Source organism: Carcharodon carcharias, chromosome 6 (genome assembly GCF_017639515.1).
Source record: "Carcharodon carcharias isolate sCarCar2 chromosome 6, sCarCar2.pri, whole genome shotgun sequence".
In the NCBI taxonomy this organism is placed as follows: Eukaryota; Metazoa; Chordata; class Chondrichthyes; order Lamniformes; family Lamnidae; genus Carcharodon; species Carcharodon carcharias.
In genome coordinates, this window is record NC_054472.1 from 56249567 (window position 1) to 56263561 (window position 13995).

The 13995-nt window shown below is 41.6% G+C and overlaps 1 protein-coding gene across 4 annotated transcripts in view; it reads left to right on the top strand.

The window, feature by feature from the left end:
• The window catches only part of LOC121279055 (collagen alpha-1(XVIII) chain-like), a 539532-nt gene that overhangs the window by 366939 nt on the left and 158598 nt on the right, over window positions 1–13995 (top strand). For all 4 annotated transcript variants that reach the window (XM_041189891.1, XM_041189890.1, XM_041189889.1 and 1 more), the window contains 5 exons: window positions 868–1029; window positions 1730–1756; window positions 6153–6215; window positions 10114–10188; window positions 10947–11009. In XM_041189891.1, the coding sequence (XP_041045825.1) occupies window positions 868–1029; window positions 1730–1756; window positions 6153–6215; window positions 10114–10188; window positions 10947–11009 (390 nt within the window). The remainder of the gene's footprint in view (window positions 1–867; window positions 1030–1729; window positions 1757–6152; window positions 6216–10113; window positions 10189–10946; window positions 11010–13995) is intronic.

Below are 13995 nucleotides of genomic sequence, written 5' to 3' on the forward strand. Positions count from 1 at the left end.
AAGCTTTTACAAACGAATTAAAAACTTTTTTCTGAAAAATAAAAAATGTCCCATCTCATGTGACACAGTCACACTGGATTGGCAGCTCCATTAGTCCCAGCAGCTGGTAAGCCCAGGACCTTATGCAGAGAGGGTTTCAGCTAGTCAGGGAGGGGGGGCCAAGTGGGTGGGGATGGGGTTGGGTTTAAGGCTGGGATGGTAAGGAAGAAAGAGGTAATCAATCCTAGGGATGCCCCTCCCCCCCCAACCCCAATCCGCAAAGGCCAGCTCCCGAACAGTGAACCATTCCTCTTCCTTCCCGCCCTTTGAAGGTTCCATTTAAAAACTCGGGCTTCCTGCTCCCGGCTGGCTGCCCAGGGCAAATCTCTCCGCCCCCCACACACACACCTTAAACCAGCTTATATTTCAACTCTTTCTTGGACTCGAACTCAAGTTCTGTCGAAGGGTCATGAGGACTCGAAACGTCAACTCTTTTCTTCTCCGCCGATGCTGCCAGAGCTGCTGAGTTTTTCCAGGTAATTCTGTTTTTGTTTTAGATTTCCAGCATCCGCAGTTTTTTTGTTTTTATCAAACATTTTAGGGCTTGGGCAGCATATTATCAGGGTCAATTGGCCTGGTAACAAGTCCATTTAGCCCTTGATTACTTATTTGAATATGGCAGGCAGGCTGCCGATTTCTGAGTCTATCCCCCCCTCCCCCACTGTATTATGGGGGTTCTATAATTCTAAGGTACTAAGCGGTACAACACAATACAAGATGGTAAATGTACTGATCTATCAAACTTTTAAATTATCTTTACTGTTGTTTCTGCTTAGTGGATCTTTTAACCCTTGTTTTATTTAAAGAGTTTTGTTGATTTATCTACAGGGTGAAAATGGACTGGGATCACCTGGATCCAAGGGGGACAAAGGTGAACCTGGAATCCCTGGTTCTCCCGGCGTGCCCGCAGTGAGGGAAGTTAATCCTGTAGAGCCTAGTCTACCAGGGCCAAGAGGCCCACCGGGCCCTCCTGGAAAAGATGGTAAACAAGTGAGTAAATTAACGGTGGATTTTAATGTCACTGCAAAGTTAGTTCTGTTGTTTAACTGACTTTGACCAAAAAAAATTCCCTGTTGTTGAAGTATCCTAATGTCTCTCAAACCAATGTTTCAAATGCTACTTAAGAGCAGTGTACACCAGGGGGCTCGTGGCTGCCAACAGGAATGCTGGCCAACTGATATGGGCTGCACTCTTGAGTGGCCAACTCAAATATTAGCGAGCCAGAATGAAACTCCACAACAATCTGCTACCGTAGCATTTACACGGCACCACGTTCAGTGTAATCTCTTCTGAAATTCGAACTTTGATCAAAACCTGTGAGGCAAAATGCTTAACCACTGTGTCACTGGCCTAACAGAAACATTTTGTGTACTTTTTGGAACATCACCACCTGCAAGTTCCCCTCCAAGCCACTCACCATCCTGACTTGGAAATATATCACCGTTCCTTCACTGTCACTGGGTCAAAATCCTGAAACTCCCTTCCTAACAGCACTGTGGGTGTACCTACACCACATGGGCTGCAGCGGTTCAAGAAGGCAGCTCACCACCACCTTCTCAAGGACAATTAGAGGTAGACAATAAATGCTGGCCTAGCCAGTGAAGCCCACACCCCATGAATGAATTTAAAAAAAACTTTTAGTAGGATTGATCATCTAGCACCTTTTTCTAATTGTACTTTCTCATTACAGGGCGTAGCTGGAAAAGATGGATTGCCTGTAAGTGTTTAATTTCTCTCATTCATTGTCCAGAAGGTGATTAGCTGGGACAAAATACAAACAGTGCACAACACTAAAGGGTAAATGTTTTGATTTTGATGCTCCGTAACAGCTTCACGCGACAGAGGCTTTTATTGCGGAGTTTTGTTTTCTCCAAAGCGATAATAAAGCTTGTGAATGAGGAAGCTCACTCAACATAATGGGGATGATTTTCAACTTCTGCTCACCTGCAACTCGCTTGTAAAATAGGTAACCAGAAGACAAACATTGGGTCAGTATCTTAGACATTCCCTTTGACATCAAAGTCTACCTGATTCATTTTCCCTGGGCAGGCCTTTAAATGGGTGCCCAGCACTTCCACCCAGACAGAAAGGTGTGTAAATATGCTCACTGGGGTTCCATGCTGGTTGTGAAACACGGATTGCCACTCTTATGTGCGAATGGGCAAAGCACACAGTACATAGTAGCTCCAATTGAATCAGGTGTTGAATGGCCTAAACAGGAGTCCTAAAAGGACCACTGGCAGATATTCCAATAACAGCCTAGGAAGTTTTTTGAGATGGGGAGGAGCAAGGCTACAGCTTCTTAGATTTTCCTCCTGTTCACAATCAGTTCTCCCTTCCTACAAAGAACAGCTGGCTGCATGCAGTAACCTGTCAGTTTTAGGTGTGAAAACAGCTCAGGCACTGTTGAAACTACTTATGGGCAGGTGCTACAGACTCACCACTGACCTCGCCCCTGGCTTGTGCCAAAGTTGAAAATTTTGCCCCCGTAGTTAGATTTTAGCTCACCTTTTTACAATGTGGCGCATGAGAATATGGTCCAGTGGGTGTGGGAATGTGGAGTGGATCAGAAATTGAATGAAACAGAGGAAACAGGAAGTTGCTGAGGGTGGAGCTGTTTGAGAATGGAGTGAAAGGATTAATAGGTGTTTCATGGATTAGCATGGGCTCATTATTGGCTATGTAATGGTTTAGTGATAGAGTTAGGATTTGAAATGGTCTAATTCTAATGATTGGAAAGAGGAAGCTGACGATAACATGAACCAAGTGAAACAAAGCAGGAGACTTGTATAGATTTGGGGAATGGGCTGACAAGCGCCAGATGTTGTTTGATGGGGAGACAGACATTTGGAAAAGGGAATAATGGGGTACAACACAGGAGAGGGATCTGGGATACTGGTGATTATGTCATTGAAATACAACCAGCACAGTGTGTGACAGTGGTAAGGAAGGTAAAGAGGATCTTAGTTTATATTAATAAACTTACGGAATGGGCGTATAATTGGTAAATGTATTTCAATATAAATAGATAACTGTGAGATATTACATTTTGGTAAGAAAAATAAGGAGGTCACATTTGTAAACTGAGCACCTAAATGAGGCAGAGGGACAAAGAGATCCAGGAATACGAATGCATATTTTACTAAAAATAGCGAAGGAGATTAATAAGGCCATTTTATAAAAATCAAGCATTAGGAGGGAAAGAATTGAAAAGTGGAGAAGTTATGCTAAACTTACATCAAACCTTGGTTAGATCACACTTGGAGCACACTTGGTAACAATTTTATAAAAAGGATATAGAGGTACAGGAGAGGGTGCAAAAGAGATTTATAAAGGTGATACCAGAACTGTGAGGTAATACCCATCAGGAAAGGTTAAACAGGTTGGGTCTCTCCTCTCTTGAGAAGGGAAGGCTGAGGGTTGAGAAGGTTTTGATGGAGTGCACACAGAGAGAGTGTTTCCTCATAAAGGGAAGAGCAAAACAAGAGCCCTACAATGTAAGACAGTCAGCAAGAAATCAAACCGGGAATACAGATAAAAGTCTGATTTATCCAGTGAGTGGTAAGAATGTGGAACTCGCTACCATCAAGAGTAGTTGAGGCAAATAGTATAAATGCATTTAAGGGAAAGCTAGACAAGCACATGAGATAGAAGAGAATAGAGAGTTATGCTGATAAGAGTTTGATGAAGAAGAATAGGAAGATGCTCAAGTGGAACATAAATGCCGGCTTGGACTGGTTGTGCCTAATGGCTTCTTTCTGTGCTACATACTTTACTTAATTCGATGATTGGGGATAGGGTGTAAATGCCTGGGGCAATGGTGAGCTGTATAGAATGGGGCTCAGTACCTTTGAAGAACTGTATTTAATTTTAATCAATATACAACAGTGGGAACATTCTGCCTTTTGGAGAGGGTACAGAGGAAGGGAACTAAATTAATACCAGGCTTAGGTGCCATTAGTGAGCCAGGAAGCTGAGAATGTTTACCCTGTTTTTGAGTACTCTGTTTAAGGAAGGATGTTAAGGTCATAGAAGAGGATAGAAGAGGTTCACTAAGATGATACCTGGGATCAGAGACTTTAGTTTTGTGAAGAGATGACAGAAACTGCTGCAGTCTTCTTTAGAACAAAGAAGGTTAAAAGGAGATCAAATAGAGGGGGTTCTAAATTGTGTGGATTTGTAATAAGGTAAATGGGAAAAACTGCTGGTCAGTGAGTCACTCACTAAAGTAATATACAGATAAAGATCATCCGGCCCCATTCTCAAGGAACTTGAAGCATCATAACCAGATACTTTACACTCTACCCTGACTTCGCAATTATGTAAGATCCTGGGAGATACAAAATCCAGAGAAGCACAGGGCCAAGAAGGGAATAAGAAATGTGGAAAATTCCTCTCCAATCTGCTCAGGTGATCAAAATCAGCCCAGAAAATAAGATTGACCACCTGTACATTAACTTTTATATCATCATAAAACAACAAAGGGAGTATTGTTACATTTTCAAATTTCCATTGAAGTCAACGTAACAAAATTGGGCGGGGTTTATAACAGCAGCCAATCCACGAATACCATTTTACTGCCAGGTGGTGAATGTTAAATTCCACCCCAGATTATTTTACCAAAAGCAGAATCCATAATAGATTTTAAAAAGGAAGTGGATTTATATTTGTTTAAGAACAGTCTTAAAAGTGCAGGGGAGTGTGTCTAAATAAATTGCCCTTTCTGAGAGCTGACACAGTCGGATAAGCCAAATGCCCTCCATTTGTCCTGATTTGATGATTTTGCAGACAGGCTGGTCAAATTAGAAATGAAATTACCTTGGCAACCAAAACTTGCTTCCCATTTGCACATTCAGTTTAAATATTGCCCAATTCATTCTTAGAGCAAGGTCAGGTGCCATTGTTATCAGCTGTTTCACTTGTTTGGAAGTCTACATTACTGACTCATACATCGTGATGTTCACTGGCTGCGGATCTGTCTTGTTTGTGACAGAACTCCTGTACTCATCTAGTCATGGTGAGTTCAGTTATGCATACAGTTCCTACTATGCAATTATCTCCAATTCCTGCCCACGATTTGAAGGATTATGTGTCGCAGAATCAAAGGCAACCAGATTTGTAAACAATGATACCTATGATAAATCTTGATAATGGGAAGTGAAAATGTATTAAAAATGGGAGAATTGGGCTAATCCTCTTTGATGACTGAAATTATGCCATAATTTTGGCAAGCTTTGTCCAAGTCCCACCAGTGCACATAACTCGTCATTAAAAGGCATGAAGTTGATAATTTCATTCAGCAACTCAAAGGAGATTGCTGGAGAAAATAATGTCCTTGTGAGATGGAGTTTATGAAAGGTACAAATATTGATCAGTGAGATTCATGCTACAACTGACCTGAAATTGTCTGCTGCTAACCTTGGGTGAAAAATGTAGAAATTTGTCCCTATTCAAGCACTGCAGTCACAGGAACATATATTGAAAAAAATCAGGCCTAGAAAACACTCCAATCTATCAGGCCAGTCCCCAAAAAAATCCCTCTCAATCATCCACTTTCTCAAACATCTACCCAACTCTGGGCAGTCCCATCCCTCACATTCACCACCCTCTGTGTAAAGTTAGTAAACTTAAACTGTCTGTCCATTTTCTCTTGTATAGATTTGAGCCCTTATCCCTTAGTTCAAGGATTTGTAGTAATGTCAAACATATTGTCAGGGTTCTATTTATCATCCTTCATGCTGGTTGAAGCCAAACTCCCTTGTTCTCCCTTGACAGCCAAAGTGCACCATTGTATGAGGAACCATGGGCTTAAGCCCGCAGACAGATAAAATCATAACATTCCCTGATTTGCACCTAGTTAAAAAAATGATAATGGCAGATACAGAGACTGTCTTTTTGGATTTGTTAAACTGTGACACCAAAAGGACTATAATTCTTCCAGTATCATGAAGTGATGTGTATATTCTTCAATGAAGTGAACACTTTGGATTTTGGTTAAATTGGTGATTGATAAGGGCCCTTTTTAAGTTCCTCTTCAACAATTTTATTTATTAATATAAAATAAATAAATATTTAAGTTTTTAAATGCATGTTTGTTTTTTATTTAAATTCAGGGTAAACAAGGATCTCAGGGATTTAAAGGAACAAAAGGCGATCAAGGTCTTAAAGGCGAAAAGGTACGTCTAGGGCTTCTTTTTGTTGAGCAGTTTCAATGAAGGGTTAAGGTCCATGGGGCAGGACATGACCACAATTGAAGAGGATAAAAGAGAAGAAAGGATAAATCTGGAAGTAGTGGTGCCAATAGGGTTTTGAAAAACTGCATGTTGTAGGAGGAAGGAAAGGCTGCTGGAACTAAGAATTGCCACACATTTGATGCCCTTGGATAAGAACAGGAGATGTTATAAAAATAAATTATCCATCCCTACTTGTCCTGGGAAGGCAGTGATCGGCCTTCGTTCTGAACAACTGATGGCAATTTGATACTCGTCTGTGGCTTGCTAGGCCACTTCGAAGGTCAGTTAAGAGTCAACAACAATGACATGGGACTAGAGTCAGATAGGCCAGACTGACTAGGTGAGGCAACTTTCCTTCCCTGAATGATAATAGTGAACCAGCAGTTTTTCAAAATAGTTTCAAAGCCCTGCTGTTACCAGCAAAGTGAAAGTGAATTGAAATTCTATTCTATTCCCTGGATTATTAATCTAGTATCATAACCACTATACGAGTGTGGAGTGGAGGAAGTATGTGTAAGATGGTGCATTTTAATCTTAGAAAGGACAAAGCAGAAAATGAAATCAGGATAGCAATGACTGTGAAGTGTCTTGATCAAATTAAACCATGCAGTGTCAAGCCCCTTCCCTGGCCTCCTACTGCCGTCTACATATCAAATGGTCAAATTCTTGCATTAATGCTGAACTTGCCAACAGCTTAAGGGGACTGATGTGTCTGTTCTGAACAATTATTAATATTTTCTGCTCACCAGCTAGGACATGACAGTAATAAAGCAATTATTATGATAGGAGTAGGTTGCTCCTGTAATATTAACCTGTAACTAATAGAGTAAACACTTTGAAGAACAATTTAGAGCATTCATTTCAACCATTTTCTTCTGCTCTCCCTTTTTCTACTCATTCTTCCTTTTTCTCGCTATCCTTTATTATTCAATTCACATTACAGCTGTTCTAATATATATTGTAGTTATTTTTCTGAATTTAGGTTAAATTCTAAGAAGTCTGACACAGAGCTTTACTAAAAGGAAGCACAGATCAGATGTTCAGGCCTTAATGTTGCAGCCCTATCACTGTTAAGTTACCCTGTGGGTTGGGTCCTTTTGCCTCCTTGAGCCCAACAATCCCATTGTCCATTTTAGCTCTGATTACTGGGATACTGATTCTAAAGTCCAGTGCTGTTCAACCAAATAAATTCCAGAAACCTAACTTACTGACATAATGTAAGAGGATCAGGCTGCATATTTATAATTTAATTCTCAAATCAATTAGTTCTAAATATATACTTAACATGTTAAACAAGCAGACCTAATAATGGTGTCATTAGAGATTCAATGTCTTACAGTCGGAGCTCAGTATCTTAGCCGTTTATAAGTCAAATACATCGTATAAAAACAAATACTGTAGGTGCTGGAAATCTGAAAGAAAAACAGAAAATGCTGGAAATACACAGCAAGTCAGACAGTATCCATAGAGAGAGAAACATGGTTAACATTTCAGCTCGATGACCTTTCATCTAAAAGTTCTGATAGAAGGCCATCCATCTGAAACATTGGACAGAATCTTTCCAGCTCAGTGGTGGGGCTGGATTTTACATGCCGCTGCTGGGTATGTTTTGAGCAACGGATGGGTGGGGGGCATGTAAAATAGGTCAGCTGGCTAGACCCTCACCTTCCCGCCCACCCCCCAAGCTGACCCCCTTTATACGCTAGGGAATAAGATTAGGATGAGTGAGCATGTTATTGAGATGGAGATTTGAGGAGGAGGCTGGAGGGAGAGGAATGTTTGTGACAGCAAGGTATGTCAGTCAGAGGAGTGCTGTGCAGGAGAGCATTAAGGAGGTGAGACAGTGATGGCTGCCAGCTCAGAGTTGAAGGACACTCACTTTGGGGGACCTCATGAAGTCATTGAGCCTTTTTTTGGATTGGATCCAGATCCTCGGTATCACACTTGGATTGCTGACAGCCTCTGCAACTTGCAGGCCATTGGTAAGGATGGCAAGCCCTTTGCTGTCGCCCCTAGGGAAGAAGGCTTCTTCCGAGGGATGAGTCTGTGAACTGGGGGGGCAGCCTTTCCACATCTTCCATCCAGGCAGCAGGGGCCGAATTTTACGGCCCCTTCGTGGCAGGAGGCGGGGCCAGAAAATGTGGCAAGCTGTTCAAAAACTCCATTGACTTCGGCGGGACCAGAAGATCCCACCAGCTGGAGGGGCCGTAAAATTCCGCCCGAAGTCTTTCCACCCTCACACTGGATTTTATTTTCCTGCATTCACATAATACTGCCATTGCGAGCTTTGCTAAGGTCCCTTTAAATAGAGCTCCTTCACTGCTGCTTTAGATGTGTCATCCCACCCTCTCTCTGTGATTGGGGAAACTGGAGTTGGGATGATAATTAGTTTGTTCTGGAATAAAAAGCAACCACGAGGCACAAAAATTAGTAAGTTGGGTTTTCAACCCAAAAATGGTCCCACCATTCTGACAAGGTCTGATGTGACAACATTCTGCTGTTAATTTACTTATCGCTCCAAAGACACTGCCAGACCTGCTAAGTATTTCCAGCATTTTCTGTTTTTATTACTTATTATAAACACTTTTAATCCACTTCTCTTACTCCTTCCACTTGACAATCCACATGTTTCTGCATTATCTAATTATGTAACAATGAAAATACAACTCCAGGTAAGGAGTTAATTCACTCATCTCTTATCAATAGCTTTTGTTTTAGCCAGTTCTTTTTCTATAGATCAGTACTTTGTTATCATGTCTGTAGTTTCACTCCTGTTACGTATAATTGCTAATCAACAAAATGAAACTTTTAGTTTTAAGTCTGTCTGTGATTCAGCATCATTCCATCCTAATCTCCCTCCTGCTTCTACAGAAACACCAATTAAAAAGCATGATGTGTACTTGGATGTTTTCCTTTTGCAGAACTACTTGTTTTTCCTGCTTAATAACATTCTCTGAAGTATATGAATCAGTCTTCACTGGCATGTCCTTTAATTAGGTTTACTGTCGTTGAGGCAAATAACTCAGATGCATTTAAGGCAAAGCTGAATAAGAAGGTTATGCCGATAAGGTTAGATTGAAGAAGGGTGGGAAGAGGCTCATGTAGACTATGAATAACAGCATAGACTTGTTGGGCCAAATTGCCTATTCCTGTGCTGCATATTCTTTGTAATTCTTTGTGACTAGACTACCTATTGCTTTAAGATCAACCCTCAAGAGCCCAATGACACTTTAAATTGTCTAACTCTCCCACCTAGTAGGCAGAAGTTAAAGGTAAATGCTCCTACAATGTAAAGAGATATCAATGGCTGTGTAACCTGAATAAATTCAGAACAGTCTGACAAACACTTTCCTTACAATACTCCACACTTCCAATCTGATTTTCATATTCTGTTGGACAAGATTTCTCACCTCCCTACCCAGGAAGCTGGCGCTCCCCAGGCACCATCTCCAACAACAGCCTTATGAAATACATAGAGCAACAATGCATCCTAGAAAATCGCTGCTTCAGTTGAAAAGTTCCTCAAATAAGTAATACCATACAGAGCAAATGGACTTAAATTTGCAGTAACTGTTATTTCTTCAAAAAGGCAAGAACACACTTTAATCCTAATTAAACACAGTTACAACCTGAGCAGCTGGTTTCCTAACCACACAATAGTTCAGAGAAAAGTTTTATGCGCATGAGAAATTAAATGGAGTAAGGATTCCAGGTATAAAGATACTGTGCTAGTAGTGAGCTGATGGGCAGCTATTCCTGTCATAAAATTTGTCTTGCTTTGATTTCTGAGCTACTACAGTATTTTATGTTGTGGCAAATTACTATCCCATTCTCCCCTTAGGGCGATCCTGGGCTTTCCGGTTCACCAGGTCCTCCTGGTCCCCCTGGTCCACCTGGTCCACCTGGCCAAAGACTTGTAAGTAAATATGAGTACCAATTCTGTGAACGATTTGGGCCTTGATTATGTGGCCAAACTTCTTCTCCCAATGTACAGCAGTCTGTTTTTGTGAATCTGTTAATAATTATTAATGCCACACATATGGAAGCTACAATAAAAGACTCCTCTGTTCAGAAGAAAATTAGGTTTTTGGTACCTTTCAGTGACAGTTGGAGAACCATCTTACCCTTCTCTTCCCTGTCCGCAACAGGAGGGAGAAGTTAAGGGAAGGCAGGAGGACAGTGAAATCAGAGGAGAGAGGGTGAGTTGTGAATTGCAATAACTACTGAAATTGCTGAAGATGGGGAGGCAATCATCGCAGAGGATCAGAAAGGAAAGCTGTGAAGATATCTCTGTGAGAAGCTTGGCAGTGGGCTTAGGGGGTGCAGTATAGAGGTGGAGCAAGGTGAGGTACTCAAAGGATGAGCAGGGAGGGAGATAAGGCCACATTAGTGATTTGGGTGGAAGCAGCTGGTGGAAAGTATCGCCAGCCAGGGAGTCTTCAGGATGTCATCACCTGGGAGCATATGGAATTTTCAACCTGTAATCGCAGGAATCACAGACAGCACTGTGGGATGTTTCCTGATGAAAACGATATAAATATCAATAAATTAAACAGAATAGAACAATGAAGGAAATCATGCCACAGGAAAGTTGAAACTATAGATTGTGGAAATATTGTCAAATCCAGATATCAACTTTTTTAAAATTTTATTTTCTCTTTTCTCCCCTTGCAGAATACCCTCAGTGCAGAAGGTTCTGGTTTTCATGACAATGACGATGACACAGAGATAATTAGAGTGAGTATCTTACTCTGTCAATAAACGGTATATTTTTCAAATTTCACAGCCTCAGTAGTGACAGGCGGTAGTGAGAATTGGAGCTAATGTGCTCTTGCTCTATCTCTGATTCATGCTTGTGTCTAGCAAGACTTTGCGCTCACAGTTTCTTATATTAAACCAGTATTTTGAAGGGCAGGGAAATGCAGGATCTCCAGGAACGCTGAATAGGAAGTTTTTTGGAAGACTGGGAAAAGGATTGTGATCTGGGGCCATGAAGGTCTATGCATTTGGGAGCTTTGGAATTTGTGGGACGTGGGATAGGCTATTGAGAAGGAAGCTGCGAAGCACAGTCCTGGCGATTCAGGAGGAGTATTGGGAGGGATTTTTGAGTATTTGGGACGAGAGTGTGGCATTAATGTTGGTTGCTGGCATTTGGGAGTAATGGATGGCATTAGAACATAAGAACATTAGAACATAAGAAATAGGAGCAAGAGGAGACCATTCAGCCCTTCAAGCCCACTTCACTATTCAATGAGGTCCTGGCTGATCTTCTGCTTCACCACCATTTTCCTGCACTGTCCCCATATTCCTTGATGTTTTTAATATATAGAAATCTATCAATCTCAGTCTTGAACATACTTGACTGAGTCATAAGGGTCCAGCAATCTTGTGGAGTAAGTTGCAGTGTGGGATGGGGGAGGGGGAGGGGTGGTGCGGGGGGGTTGTTGCTGATGAAGAAGCAGAAGAATAAAATCCAAAAGGCCTTCAACCCATTGGAGCAAGCAGGCCCCAAACCCCCATTACACTGTCACCTGTGGCCTTACATCTGCAAATCATTTTTTCCTATTATCAGCCAGTTCCTGTCTTTGCATTCCTGCTTTAAAGCATTAAAGGTAAATTTTATTTTCTCGCTTCTTAAAATTAAAGGATGAAAATTGTAATTTTTCTCAGTATGCATTCCTGTCATCAGCAACATAGAAATGGAAAAGTTCATGCACTATTAGTCTGCTGACTTACATGATTTTACAGAAACCAATTATACTACTTCTTTAAACACTCAAAACCAGCTTTACTTAGAGTTTCCAACATATTAGTTTTTTTACAAAATTCCTGAAGCCTCAAATATGATTCATTGGGAAAAAAAATTGAATCTATTGAACCAAAAAAATGATTGGCTGAAAATATCTATTGTCAACTTCGATCACTTATTCTAACCATCCACAAAGAACCCATGCCAGCAGGTGGCCTTTGTGAAGGGTCTGTAATAAAAAAGCAAATATGTTAATACATTAAATAGATGTTGGCACTTGATCTGAGAGTTCAATCTCCAATTTGGACAAAGCAAAGAAACTCAACATAACGGACAGATACACAGTAACTCTTGTTAATGCGTGTGTTGCATACTAAGAAATTCTATCAGCTATGTGTTCAGAGTGCACTGACGTGATTGAAGGCTTCAATTAACATTGTTGTTGTGTTTCTGAAAAGAACAATTTTAAACAACATTCAGCGAATCAGATTTTCCCAATACAACCAATGTAAAAGCTGCAGTTAGGGTCTATAAGACCTTTCTCTTTGGAAATAAAAATTAAAAAGAATACCCTATAAGTTAAAATACTGTACATTTCCTAATTTCCTATATTTGTAGATGAAATAGCTTTTAAATGAAGTAAATTTAAAAATGCTGACCCTTTCAACTTACCTTCCACTCACTGACCTACCTGCTCACTGCCTCTTCATGCCCATCCCACTCCTTAACCCTCCCGCTCAATGCCCATCCTGCTCACTGACCCTCCAGCTCCCCAACCCTCCTGCATCCCGACCCTCCCACATCCCCGACCCTCCCACATCCCCGACCCTCCCACATTCCCGACCCTCCCACATCACCAACCCTCCCGCATCACCGACCCTCCCAGTTACTGCCCATCCTGCTCACCGACTCTCCAGCTCCCCTGCTCGCTGATCTTCCCATTCCCCACCTTTCCCACTCACCACTTCCCTCTCCTGTTCCCTCTCGCTTGCCACTTCCCTCTCCTGAACCCTCACTGTAAGCAAGAAAGGTGGCAAGCAGAGGTCAGGGAGCAGGATGGACAACGAGCAGGAAGGGTGGTGATGGAAAGTAGTGGTGAGCAGGAGGTCAGGAGGCATTGGATGCGCCGAGTGGGAAAGTTGGTGAGCGGGAGGATTGGCAAACAAGTGGATCAGCAGGTGGGAAAAGCAGCAAGTGGGAGGATCAGCAAGTGGGAGGGTAAGGGAGCAGGAGTGGCTGCCCCAAAATGGTGCCAAGCAGGTCACGTGATGCTACATTGGTCTGGCATGAAACAATGGTAAAATGGAAATCCTGAGACTAACTGAACATACTAACCCCATTATATCCGCAATGTTAAAGTGGAACCACTTAAAATGGGGCAATTTAAAACTGGGACTTACTGTAGTTAAAATTCTCGTTTTAAATCCTATGCCTTTAAGCTTGGGCTGATGGGTGGCAAGTAACATTCGCACCATCCAAGTACCAGGCAATGACCATCTACAACAAGAGAGAATCTAACCATTGCCCCTTGACATTCAATGACATTACCATTGCTGGATCCTCCACTATCAACATCCTGGGGGTTACCATTGACCAGAAACTGAACTGGACTAGCCTTGTGTGACTCTCTATAGCTTTATTATAGTATTGATGTTTCATCAAATGTACAATCACTTCTCATCCCTGAAGTTACCAGCTGGGATAAATTATCTTACTTTGCTTTCATTCATTCTCAGTGTTGGCATCATTGGCAAGCCCATCCTTAGTTACCCCGATAAAGAAGTAGTGGTCACTGTTCTTGAATCACAGGTTGCAGTTTTATACAATTGAGTGGCTTTCTAGGCCACTTCAAAGAGCAGTTACAAGAAATTCATGTTGGTTTGGGGTGGGAGTTATATATAGTCCAGACGGGGTAAGGACACAGACTTCCTGATAGGCTATTAAACTGGTTGGGATTTTAATTCAACAATAATA